Here is a 13,324-nt window from a genome sequence, read left to right as displayed (position 1 = left end):
TTAAACTGCTCATACAAATAGAATTAAGAGATGTAAGATGGGTCACACACTTTCAAATATTCACCTCTTTGGTGTGTCTTTCTACCTGCATAAGCAATTCAACAGCAGTTGATATGACGAAATACAATCCAACAACATGAATTAATCGAAACACAAAATGGCAAAGAATTGCATTCAAGAGCTAAAAAGCTTACTATATGCATAACCAGAATTCTCAGGAGTCATTATTATTTTGGAAGAGAGAAAGAGAGGAGAGAGAGGGAGCGGGAGGGGGAGAAAGAGTCATAATTACATGATCCGATAATCTTGTCAAATAAATTATATTTTACAGATGACACAAGGGGAGCATCTCAAAAATTGGTGCCAGCCGCAAACAGAAGTTCACATATGGTAATAAGATATCCCTCAAGTATGTCGAATCCATCACTGAATGTCATGTTGTCCAAGATTAATCAAACCATTGATAACGCTCATCTTGTTCTTCACTTTTCAGCTTTGTTGACAATACTGCTCAACTGTCTCTCTAACTGCAAACCAAACAGAATGTAAGATAATGCCCTAAATGATGACTTAAAAAATCCAAATATTATTATCAAGGAACTATTCTAACTTAGATGATACAGTATAATATAAAGATTCTTACAGCTGCTAGTACTACATGTGTAATTTTAATGAAGACAAGCAAATAGATTGACAAAATCACTTTTCATGAAACACGAGATGCAACATTTAGTAGTAAATCTAGAGTCTATGTCACGTAGGCAATGAGTAAATGAATCGATTGAAAAAAAGGTAAGAGTAAGAACAAAGCATACATAGTTTATAGTATTATAGTAACCATAAAAGAAGAATAAGAAGTTCCAAAAAAATCTTCTTCTTTTGTACATATGATAGAAATAAGAGTACAATAATATGAAAACCATACAAAACATCACTGTTCCGACCATAAGGGTAAATGGGTAAGTGTGACAGGCCAAGATTAACACACCTGAACATTTTTCATCTTTTGTCTCTGCAGTTCCTCGACAAGGCCCCCAATACTGACAGAGAGAGTGTAAAATGAGATGTATGTGGAATGTGAATATACAAAAACATCAGAAATTCAGTTACATGCATATACCTCTGTTGGAGTTGAATCACCTGCAAATGCAGCTCTTTCTCTCTAGGTGTCGCAGGAGGTGCCTGAAAGTTGCACTAATATGAGGCAATTCAACAAAACAACAAGTATAATAACAAATACCTTGACAAATGATAAAAATGAAAAAGACTAATGACTCTTTTTGTCATTAAGCTTGGACTTAATTTTTAATTTCACACCCCATATTATGCTACCTAGATTCAAAATATCAAAATTCTTCAAAATAATTTATCCCTTTTAGCTGGGCGATGGGATTGGTCCCCTTGGATTAGTCGGTCCTAAGGCCGGATACCAAGTTTTCAAAAATATTTATCCCTTTTAGCCTTGTGCGTCAATTGCAAGGATTTTACTGCTAAGCATGGGTACTTTAACTAACAACAAAAGCCTTTTCTGACTCGGTGGTGGGGTCCACTGTATGGATCAAACAATTTCATAACATCCAGCCATAAATCATGTCAAAAAACAAACCATTTAAATTTACACCCTTTCTAAAGTTTTGGTGGTCTTCTCTTCCTCTACCTCTAACTATTAGACTATCGTTCATTTGATCTACTCTATGACCTGGTAAGTGGTACCTGGGAGAAGAAGGGAAATTGCAGGCTCGTGTTAAGGTAAAGAATACTGGCTGAAATTCAATTGTGAGATTAAGCAGTCGCAAAGCAACTTGGTTGGTACCGCTTCAATAATGTCTGGGCAGTGTTTCTGGAAGTTGAGTCCAAACCCAAGGACAATAACTAGATATTGGTTGGTGTGCTTAAATGCTTGTTATAACCATATCAACATTGAAGAAAAAGTACGACTGGAGAAACATTCTATTTTTATTTTTTTTTTTGAACCACAAACATTCTATTTTTGAACATCACATAACGTTAAAAGGTTCTTAAAAGCTGATAATGTAAAAACGGAAGTAATTTACCTGCAGAACATCAACTGATCCTGCATCTATTGATTCTGTACTCTTACCTGCAACAAGTGAAATTATTCAAATAAAGTAAACAACATTTTCCGGTTCAGTACACAAATATATACACTGACAAACAAACAGATTCACACACATAAAGACGAGAGGAAATACCATAAGATTGCTCTGCATACTTTATCAATTTAATAATTTCTTCCTGTCAAAAACCCATGGGAAAAATGAATTTATGCCTTTGATTAGACATTTGACAAAAATCTAAAAAATACAAACAGAAGCATACCCTCTGTAAGCCGTTCTGTTGTAAGATGCACTGCAGTGATGGGAGAATAGAAGTGCTCATTGAGTTCTGATTTGGGGGACTACTAGGAGCAGGACTTCCAGCAACTGGGCCAGAAGTGTTGTTTGAAAGACCCTGAATAAGTAAAAAAAAAAAAAAGGGCAATGATTACAAAGTCATTGCCTAAAACATAAAGCATTTAAGTTCCATTCTCGATGTTAATGAAGTCATACATTGTAGCGCGTCTAAATCCAACCATAATTTTTTATAGTCTCGATAAGACAAAAGAGAAAGTGGTAAAAATATTAATAGATAGTATAATATTGCATATAATAAGACTTGCAAACTTTAAATTAGATATTAATGGGAAAAACCCTTTGATGATTCAGCGTGCAAATAAAGCTTGTTTGAGGTTACAAGAGTACTGGGAAGGAAAAAAAAATATAACTTTCCATGTAATACATACCATTGAACTGGGATCTGCTGATGTGACCTTAAACCTCCCCCTACGCTGGACAATTGCTCCTTCTGATGTGTCATCAACTGCATATGGAAGCGGCATTGAAAAAAATTATGTAAGAGCCATTTCCCAATCTAATTATTTTCAGATAAAAAACTACAAATCGAAGAGGAAAGAATAAAAAAGATTATCATATCACCAATCACATTTGCATAAAAATATATGTACCCGATGGAAAGTTGTTGACATCTCTCCTTTGCCGATATAGCAATGGACCACTGTGATTCCGCTCAGAAGGATATTTTGTTTGTAGATAATCCCTTTCAAGATACACAAAATACATAAATACACACTAATACTGCAACTCAATCGAATATGCAGCAGTAGTAAAGAAATGAAATGTACTAAATTAAAAACATAATAAAAAATCCCCATTCTCACAGCCCCAGATCATTTACAAAATAAAGCTAGAAACAGATACCAAATTTCCATAAAATCTCAATAATATGTTTCACTTTTAAAGGAAATAATTGAATTGCGCTATATGTTAATAAAATTCCCAAAATAAGAGAGTGACAAAGATAGAACAAACAACAAAAATAATCTGACAAAGACACTACACCCATGGATGGTTGCAAATCTCAAGCATTTACAAGTTCTAGTAACATTTCCAAATAGGTATCTGTATAGAAGTTCTAGCAACAAGCTCAAAAAAAATCATATGGCAGTGAAAAAATAATTAATTTGCATGGAATTGTTCAAATAGAAGTTCTAGTAACACGTTCAACATAAACAATAAAGATGAAAGATAATAGATGAAACTACACAAAAAAAAAACAGTAAAAGGAAAAACTTACCTGTCCCCATCGGCAGCCTTCTTGGCAGCATTATCAGGTTGTAAAGAGCCACTCAAAAACTTCTTAGGCTGAGTTAAAGCATTTTTAGGCGACAAATTACTGGGCCCAGAACATTCATTATCAATTCTTCCATAACTGTGATCCAAATCTGTTGGACTGGTATTATTGACATCATCATCGCCGACATCAAAACAACCTCTGCATAAATTTCATATCAGAAATAATATTTTCTCATTGAAACTGAATTGCAAAATTATTACATAAGTCTTGAAAATACAGAATTAAAATTTGTTGCCCAAAACAAAATCTATCGACAGTTTAAATGTTTAGCATTTGCCACATCCGCATTTATCTTTTAATCATTTATCATATTAAAAACAAATATTTTATAGCATATTATGTTTTGAGAGATGAATGAAGAAAAAGGGTCTGAAATAACAATGCATTAACTATGAAAGAGGGACAAATCATATATACAAAAAATTATTGAAGAACTGATACGAATGATAAATAAAGGACCTAGTTTTTTTGCAAGTACTGGCACTTTACTATAATAACAAAATTAGATAACATTAAGTAAAATAAAAACCCAGTCTATAACTAGTAACAGTCAAACATAGTACCACTTGAAAAGATGGCACTAAATAAGTAGGAAATGGGGGGTGGTGGGGGTGGGGGTGGGGGGTGGGAATGTACTGAGATGAGCATACTTGAGTGCTTGAAGAGGTTTAATAGGAAATGAAGCAAGTGAACTTTCCAAATCCTGAAGATTATTGAATCCATCCTGAAATAAGATGTAATGTAAATACTATATATCAAGACACGTCAAGTTATTTTTAAAAAAAGGTTTGGAGTTCAAAAAGATAGGCAAATGATAAGATCATATGCGACAACAACAGTACCTCCTTGTCCTGTGTGGATGTACCATCTGAATGATTAGAAGCAGATGGCTCCTCTGTTGGAACCTTTAAGTCATTTGATATGTCTTTTTTCTTCTTATCTGTATCTGGCTCTTCTGCATTTGACATGTCTGCATCTTGAATCTGTTGCCAACAAAAAAATGCTTACAATGAAAAAGATAATATTTCCCAGTAATGACTAACTTCCCCGTCTAATTCAAATAGATATTAAATAGATCACACAAAATAGGAAGGTGAAAATACTTACAAGAGCGGCTTGACTTTTTAAATCTTCCAAGTTAAAATTCCAGGCACTAATTCCTCGAATATATTCTTTCTGCATTTGAAATAGTTGCATCGTCAAATATAGTATATTCTTTAAATCCCCAAGGTCTAATTGAAAATTACAAAATTAAATTAGATACAACAAGGAAAGGAAAATAAGGCAAATGACATGCATTCAAGACTGCACTCATAAAAACCACCACTTCCGTAGAGCATGCAAGAAGCAAGCACAAACCACAGGGGGGCTTGTTCAAAAAAAGCACAAACCACAGGGGATTAATAATCAACCTACCTGAGATAATTGCTCCATATCCTCATAAAGAGCCTTGTTCTGCATCAATAAATCTGCCTCTTTAGCCTAGAACACACAAGCAAGTCAGAGAGACGATATTAATACGCAACCAATTTTACACAGAACAGAAGAATTTAGAATTAAACAGCAGACCTTCAGCGTTCTAAAACGGTCTCCTAATGGAGCAAGGCCTTCGAGAATAGTGCGACTTAGATATTCGGTGGGACGTGCATGTTTAAAGAAGTGGTGCTTTAAAAGCTTTTCTGAACTTGGACGCTTCTTTGGGTCTTTGACTAAGCAGGTGGCAACTAACTCTTTGAAAGACTGGGAAGGAAGAACAATTTATATATAAATAACCTTTCTAAGTAGCAGGTGCTACAAAGTTTTGAATGAACACCACAAACCTTTGAAAATCTCTTGTCTCTTTCATAATCAAGACCTGGAGGAGCATTCTGCAAAGTCATAAGCAAAACCTACATCCAGAAAATAAGGGAAAGAAATCAACTCTTAGCTTGCAGTGCTATCAGTAGGCACATGCAAATAAATTTAGAAGACACAAGACAAGTATATTACTTTCATCGGCGGATACTTGGAAAACGGGGCATGACCATGAGCAAGTTCAAGTGCTGTTATTCCAAATGACCATATATCTGCTCTGTTTATAGAGAAAATGAAAATATAAAAACTCAACAAAGACTAAGATATCACGGAGCAAGATCCTTTTGAAAGGAAAAAAAAGTAATCAGTGGGTGGAGGGAGAGAATAGAAAGCACTTACTTAAAATCATATCCATGCAATTGCTGCATAACTTCAGGAGCCATCCTGTGTAAAATTAGCATAATGTATAGCTTAAACAGTCTTATTCATATGAATGGTAGCCATGTTTCACATGAAAAACTACAATAGAGGACGACCATCGATAGAAAGTAAATGGTACCAGCAAGGTGTTCCAACAAAAGTATTTCTTGAACGTTGCCTGTCTCCAGTATCAAACATACACGCAGACACTCCAAAGTCAGCCATTTTGACGTCACCATTAGAATCAAGCAAAATATTCCCAGCCTGCATAGTTAAGAATGTTTAAAAGAGGACAAAAAAACACAAACATGTGGAGATAGGTAGATAAAAATTCATGGAAATAAAATGAAATTAATTACTGGGTTTCAGATACATCTTTACAAGCAGCACAATAGCAGAAAACTAAGTTCTTTTAAAATAATTCAATCTCACTATTCCACTTAGTTTATATTAACAATTCTAACTGACAAATTCTCAATATACATGTCTTTTAAAAAGAAGAGAAACGGTATAAGAAGAGATGTAGTTCAATACCTTAACATCTCTATGTATGTGCCCATGGGCATGGAGATAAACAAGAGCTTTGAGAACCTCGCGCAATACAGTTGCAATAACAGGTTCATCAAAACCCTCAGGAAAGGAAGATTTCATTATATGAAGGCAAGAGCCCCCGGACATGTATGGCATCACAACCCAAAGACTGTGTCCAGCGGTAAAAGAGCAATGTGCCCGTAAAAGATTTGGATGATCAATCAAGCTCATGGTCTGTACCTCTCTCCGAATTCCATCCTGCATATATTTGTGCACATATCGTTAATGAATTTACCGTAATGGAATAAACATGTGCACATATGTTTGCACAATTAGTTATAGGACAGTGAACTAATGATTGACATTATTCTTGTATTATAGCAAATGGATCAACTGTGCAAGTCCGCATTTTAACTCACCAGAGTTACAGAACAAACAAATGAACAGACACAAATACATGATTTAGCATCAAATAGTGTAATAATGACAGGAACTATCCCTTTATAGGTTCCTAAGCCATTCACTCCAAACAAGTAGCAAGACAGTTTAAGTGAAAAGATTAGTTAAGTATAATATGAAAACAACATGAAGATGCTATATACAAGACTAGGTTAAATAAGGGTGATTGGATTAAACAGAGTCTCACATAAAAAAGAGCCCCATTACGTAGCAGATCAGCAAACTCAAGCAAGCACAATAAGTTTCGCATCTTTAGAAATCGAAAGTGTTGGGTCACTCGACCAATAGTAACCAAACATGCAATAAAATACAGCACATGCAGAGGAAACTGAAAACGATAAACATAAATTGTACAGGAGAATAGCTCACATACCAGATCGTTATTGCATTTCTCGAGATCAAGAACTTTGATGGCAACAATCTCATTGAGCGGAATGCAGAGAGCCCGGTATACCGAGGCACTGACACCTTCCCCAACCTCTTCATATAACTTGTAATCTTTTGCACTGAGAGGAAATCGTTTTTCCGAAATACGCTCCATTTTTTCCTTATAGCATTATATCAAATTCTTTATAATTAAATATTGTGCTGAAGATGTGAGCTCAATGTAATAATTCTTTCAGGTTGGTGGCAATCCCCTTTCTTCAAATCCCACTTGATAGTGTATCCAACAAATTTATTCAGATGTTTTTTAATTTTATTTTTCCCAACAAAACTTCTCCCTTCAACTCCAATGATAATATTGTTTCAAAAAACCTCCAATGAAAATATAATTTACAAATGCTCTCTTTCAATAAATATAAATTGCCAAACTTGAATTTTAATTACGCCTAAGCCAGCTTGGTGGGGCACATCAAACAGGCACTATTACATACTACACAACTAAAATAACATGAGATCAGAATCAGAGGACATCATATCAATCTCCAATATCTGCAGCAAAGGTGATAAAAGACACTCATTAGTAACTCCAGAAAATTAAACAATTGTCGCAACCAATTTAAGAATATCACAAATCAGAAATAGGACACATAACCATAAGTTAAATGCAATAATAGCACAGAAAAATACCCATCGCATGCATATAATTTATATAAAGATAGACACACACAGATGTGCTCACATGGAAAATTAATAAGTAACTAGTCTATATCTCCAACTTTAAGTTAAGGAGTATTGCCAAGTCCCACAAATAACAGTTGTTAACTCTTCTATAAGGATTTTATATTAAACTCCTCTCCTCCAAAAACTTTCTACACAAGGCCTTGGGATGGGTTGAAATTTTGGGCAACAAGAAATCTATGCTACCATTTGGTGCCTTTGGTTCGAGTAACTCAAATTTTAAGGTTGATTATATGGTCAAACAGTTGATTTGGGATGTGACTAAGCATTTGGCTTTTATTAGGTGAAAAGTACATATCCCTTTCAAGAGATATCCGCAATAGATCTGCCAAGGGATTGGACAATTGGGCTGCATTGATGTTTACATTTTTTCTTTGTTGGTCTATGATTTGCTCTAGTTATGCTATGAAGGAACCCCTATCCACTAATTTCAATGAGTCTTTTTCACCTTGACTTGGTAAACTCTTCTTTCTATTCAAAAATAAAATCCTTAAACTTAAGAGCTCCTAGTCTAGACAATTTCTCATGATTGAGCAAGTAAAATAGATGATATAATCCATTCATTCTCCGCCACACTTTGCAAGCACATAAATGCATTAGTTTAATCCATCAATATGTCATTTGCAATTCAAATCAACAATGCATGACTTATCATAAAGCCTTTCCTAATGAAACATGTGCAATCCAGATCATAGTTCTAAATTGCAGTCATTGCAATTGCAGCACAACATAAAGATTTGAGAGATCCCCATAGCAGTATTGCAACCGCAATTACAGCCGCATTTGCCTGTATTTTTCCGTAATATCAAGGTTTGCCGTGTAACTGCAAACATGACTGCAACCGCAATTTAGAACCATGATTCAAATATAAGGTACAGATTTCTAGGGAATTCTCAGGTACTGCAACTGATTTCCTACAAGCATATCAAATTGTACCACAAATGCCCCACTTCCACCTCAGGATCAAACCCTTTCAAGGCATAAGGTACACACTTCTTCCGGCATAAACAGCATTGCAATTTCAGCATGTATATCACTCAAGCATTCAAAAGACAATTCTTTTAGATTCTCATAAACCATATAGATTTCTAATAACACATCTTAACTTCAGAAAAGAAAAATCTTTCATCATTTAATTAAAATAACAAACACTACCACATAAATCAGACTAAATCTAACCACATAAATCATCTCATATTTTCCATGCAAAATTTTTCCTTCCAATAATCACCAGCATGCATGAATAATCAATAACCAATGCATCATTTTGAATACAAAATCCAATTCCAGATTATACACAAACCAAATTAATCAATCATATCTAATAACCCTCCAATCTTTGCATCTTAAGAAAAAAATCCAACTTTATCAGCATTTCAACAACAATATCCATTAGCTTCATCATCATAAATCCAAGGTTATCAGCATTTCAACAACAATATCTATTTAGCTTCATCATAAATCCAAGTTTATCAGCATTTCAACAATATCTAGTAGCTTCATCATCATAAATCCAAAAAAAAAAAACTGAAAATCATTTCACACAAATTCGATCAGCAAAATCCATCAAATTATCAAATTCATAAAATCATGAACAGTAACACTCTCATCATTATCAAAACAAATACAAAAACAAAAAAATTAAAAAATAATCATAAGTTAAGATAAAAAAAATCATTATTCAGCTAATAATTGAAGCAAAACCAAAATAATTCACAGATTTAAATGAAATTCAATAAAAATGAATTGAATTGAAGAAAATGAAATGAAGCTAGGGTTTGAATTTGAGCTTACTTGAAATGAATCTGACTAAGTCAGTGACAGTTATTCAGTGAAGAATCAAAGCGACACCGATTGAAGTGGCGATGAATTCGTTGATACGATCAGAATCTACAACGAAAAATTTTCGGAGCTTCGATTTTCTTACAACACAAAGAAAATTTTCATCATAGAAGAAAATTTTCTTCTTCTTTTACTACAAAGAAATTTTTTTGATTGAATCTAAGACACTGGTGTTTTTTTTTTTTTTTTTAGACAAGGTATATTTATATACAAAAATTACAATCTGAATAATTAATATATTTAGTCAAAAAAAAAATAAATTTTTTATTGCTTTTGTCAAAGGGAATTTATTATTTTTTATGATGGTCTAAAAATTAATATTATTTTTTTACTATTTTTTATGTTTGAATTTTTTTAATGTTTATGATAATTTAACCAGTATAATAATATTGTTATTACCTTTTTTTCTTGAAAATTATACTGTTATTACCATTGACAAAGGAAAATTTAATATTTTTTATGATGGTTTTAAAATAATATTATTTTTTGAATTTTAATTAATATTTATGATAATTTTTTTTGAACCAATATTTATGATAATTTAATCAATATAATAATGTTATTTTTGGTCAAGTAGTGTAGTGGCTAAAAATTTCAACTTTAATGTGGAGAAAAGAGATGTTTGGGGTTCGAAATTCGACCCCCTATATAATGTGATGTCCTGCCAATTGAGTTACGCTCCCGAGACTAATAATATTGTTATTGCCATTGTCAAAGGAAAATTTATTGTTTATTATGACGGTCTGAAAATTAGTATTTTTTTTATTAATGTATATGATAATTTAATCAATATAATAATATTGTTATTACCTTTGTCAAAGCAAAATTTATTATTTTTTATGATGTCTAAACAATAATATTATTTCTAGTCAAAAATATTAATATTTATGGTCTAAAAAATTAGATTTTAGAAGAGACTCGAAACATCTCGGTCAAACACTTTTGGATTGATCTTCTTTTATAAATTATAACGTATGAATAATTATTTTATTTGAGTTCTTAATCTGATGAAAGAAGGTGCTAGACTCTCACAACATGACAATATCAGAGATTAATCACTTGAGAGAATGTGAACTATTTTGAGAGAAGTAAATTTTAGAAGAGACTCGAAACATCTCGATCAAACACTTTTGGATTGCACTGTAATTGATAATGTTGACTTACACAATGGTGGATATTTTGATGAAAAAGACACATATGCTACACTTCTAGTTAATCAAAAATAAAAGACTTGTTTGTTATCTAAAAAACTTAAATGATCTAGAGGTAAACAAAAATTTGCTAATATTGCAGGTGGTAAACACTATTTTACCCTATAATTAATTTTTTTTTGAAAACTTGGTATCCGGTCTTAGGACCGACTAACTCTATAATTAATTAGGTCTTGAATTCAGCTACCACTAAGACCAAATAGTTTTTTCTAATGAGACATTCATTCAAATTAATAGATTGCATCAAATACAAACATAAATTTAACATCGTAAAAAATAAAAAAGGTGAATTTAGGAACAAACTCACAATATCCAAATTAATATATAGCGTAAAACAACATAATAATCTCTATAAAAAATCAAAGTAATTCGAATACCCTAGCCTTTGGATCAACATTGTTGACGACCTAGTAATTGGTTGAATCAGAACGTATTCCAAATTGATATGTCAATCTAAATGAAACGAACACAACAAGACAAAAAATCAAATTAACATCACATCAAGTCGGAAAATTAAACAATGTCGCACTAAGACGACAAAATCACAAAAAAAAAAAATACACAAAAGAAAAACTTAATGTGTGAGAACTACTTATTTAGTTTAAAAAGAGAGAGAAAATATGCACACATGTTATTTCACGTAAAAAAAACTCAAAATCACCCCTTTCTTTTTTTAATGTGTGAAAACTACTTATTTAAATCACTCTTTATGATAAAAGAAAAAGAAGAGAAACATAAAAAAAAAATGTGTAACTTTTCTCTCTAAAACAAAATTAGTGCTAATTTAGGAAATACTAAGTTGGAACAAGGCCAAATGAGTTGATGAGTTACTAAATGTAAAATTATATAGTGACTAAGGTGGATATTTATGTATGCAATATGCAATTTTTTGCTTCCATTGCTATATCATGACTATATCATCACCATCACGTTTTCTTTTTAAGGTGATTGACATAACTTATGTTATATTTCAACACATGTTTTTTTAGAAGGCTAATCTTAAATTTACCTAACTTACTATTCATCATGTAAACTCATTCTCATTATACTTAAACTCAATATGATATATTGGGTTGGGGTCACAAGAATATTCTTTAAATAGTGTCTACAGTTAATTTAAGGAGCTTACTAGAAAACTTAATTGGAATTTGGGACTTATTTGACACCTCTAATTTTAAATAATCTAAATAACATGTTTTAAAAATTCACTTTCTTAGGACAAAATCACATTAGACCAATAACATAATGGAAATGAGTCTAATAACAAACAAATAATTGCTTTTTTCCTTTTCTTTTCCATTGCATTGCTGAAACAAGCAAAATACACTCATAAGATATCTTCCAATAAGAAATATTTTAGCGTAAAATATATCTTCCGATGGAATTGAAGGGAATTCTAATCAAGAGAGGTAAGAGAAGAGCGGAAGAGCTAAGATCGAACATTAGGTGATCTACAAATTCAAAAATTGGGATAAATATATTCACAATGAGTGAAAGGTATAAATGAACATAAAGAAAGAATTTGTTGCGTAAAATTGTTAAACCTAACAATGTTAATTTTTAGAATTAATTTTACTTCTTGTTGGTTTCTTAGAAAACACTCTCCTACTGATTTACCAATTTAGACAGAGATAACAATACTATGTTGTCTCGCATTTAGTTTGATAAATTCGGACAAAATGATTATTTTTAACTCATTTAGAGATAACAATACTATGTTGTCTCGCATTTAGTTTGTCAAAAAAAAAAATAATAACTCTTGTCCAGCAACAGATACTGTGTGTCTTAATGTAGATGGGAGCTTGCTAAGTTCGATAAATTCTGCAGGTTATGGCGTGTTGCTAAGAGACAACCATGGTGAATTTATTTGGGGTTATTATGGAGCTGCAACATTAAAAAATATTTTATGTGCTGAAATCATGGCTATATGGCGAGGATTAAAGCTGTGTTGGGAGAATGGTTACCGTAAAGTTCTCTGTTGCTTGGATTCGTTGCTCGCAGTTAATTTAATCAAGCAAGGGGTCACATCGCATCACCGTTTTGCTAATGAGATTCATAGTATTCGGAGGATGCTAGAAAATGACTGGGAGGTGGTTATTACTCACGCACTGCGTGAGGGAAATGCTTGTGCGGAATTTTTGGCAAAAATGGGTGCTATCTCGAACTCGCCTTTAGTGAAGATCTCTATTTCGCCTAGTGATCTGTTGAGACCTCTTTTGGAGGATGCTTAG

At 32.6% G+C, this 13,324-nt stretch overlaps 2 protein-coding genes across 3 annotated transcripts; one reads left to right on the top strand and one right to left on the bottom strand.

Moving 5' to 3' along the window:
- Positions 1–141: 141 nt before the first annotated feature.
- Positions 142–10,093, bottom strand: LOC123906582 (serine/threonine-protein kinase BLUS1). Of its 2 annotated transcripts, none has more exons than XM_045956523.1 (21): positions 9,835–10,093; positions 7,292–7,851; positions 6,463–6,717; positions 6,068–6,192; positions 5,908–5,952; positions 5,704–5,785; positions 5,535–5,603; positions 5,284–5,454; positions 5,131–5,196; positions 4,822–4,890; positions 4,557–4,697; positions 4,365–4,438; positions 3,655–3,852; positions 3,026–3,117; positions 2,804–2,880; positions 2,341–2,472; positions 2,214–2,256; positions 2,055–2,101; positions 1,121–1,182; positions 989–1,040; positions 142–527 (listed from the first exon to the last, which is right to left on the bottom strand). In XM_045956523.1, exons 2-21 carry the CDS (start codon positions 7,457–7,459, stop codon positions 483–485), a joined length of 2,013 nt encoding a protein of 670 aa, XP_045812479.1. In that variant the 5' UTR covers positions 7,460–7,851; positions 9,835–10,093; the 3' UTR covers positions 142–482. The 2 variants fall into 2 exon arrangements, with proteins under 2 accessions (XP_045812479.1, XP_045812478.1); XM_045956522.1 differs by having other exon boundaries at positions 1,121–1,194; positions 9,835–10,057.
- Positions 10,094–12,471: 2,378 nt separating this feature from the next.
- On the top strand, positions 12,472–13,324 carry LOC123904038. The gene is made up of 2 exons (XM_045953737.1): positions 12,472–12,502; positions 12,921–13,324. Exons 1-2 carry the CDS (start codon positions 12,472–12,474, stop codon positions 13,322–13,324), a joined length of 435 nt encoding a protein of 144 aa, XP_045809693.1.

This window comes from Trifolium pratense, linkage group LG2 (assembly GCF_020283565.1).
Source record: "Trifolium pratense cultivar HEN17-A07 linkage group LG2, ARS_RC_1.1, whole genome shotgun sequence".
In the NCBI taxonomy this organism is placed as follows: Eukaryota; Viridiplantae; Streptophyta; class Magnoliopsida; order Fabales; family Fabaceae; genus Trifolium; species Trifolium pratense.
The sequence above is the reverse complement of the archived record's forward strand: the minus strand, read 5'-3'. Positions and strand labels throughout refer to the sequence as shown.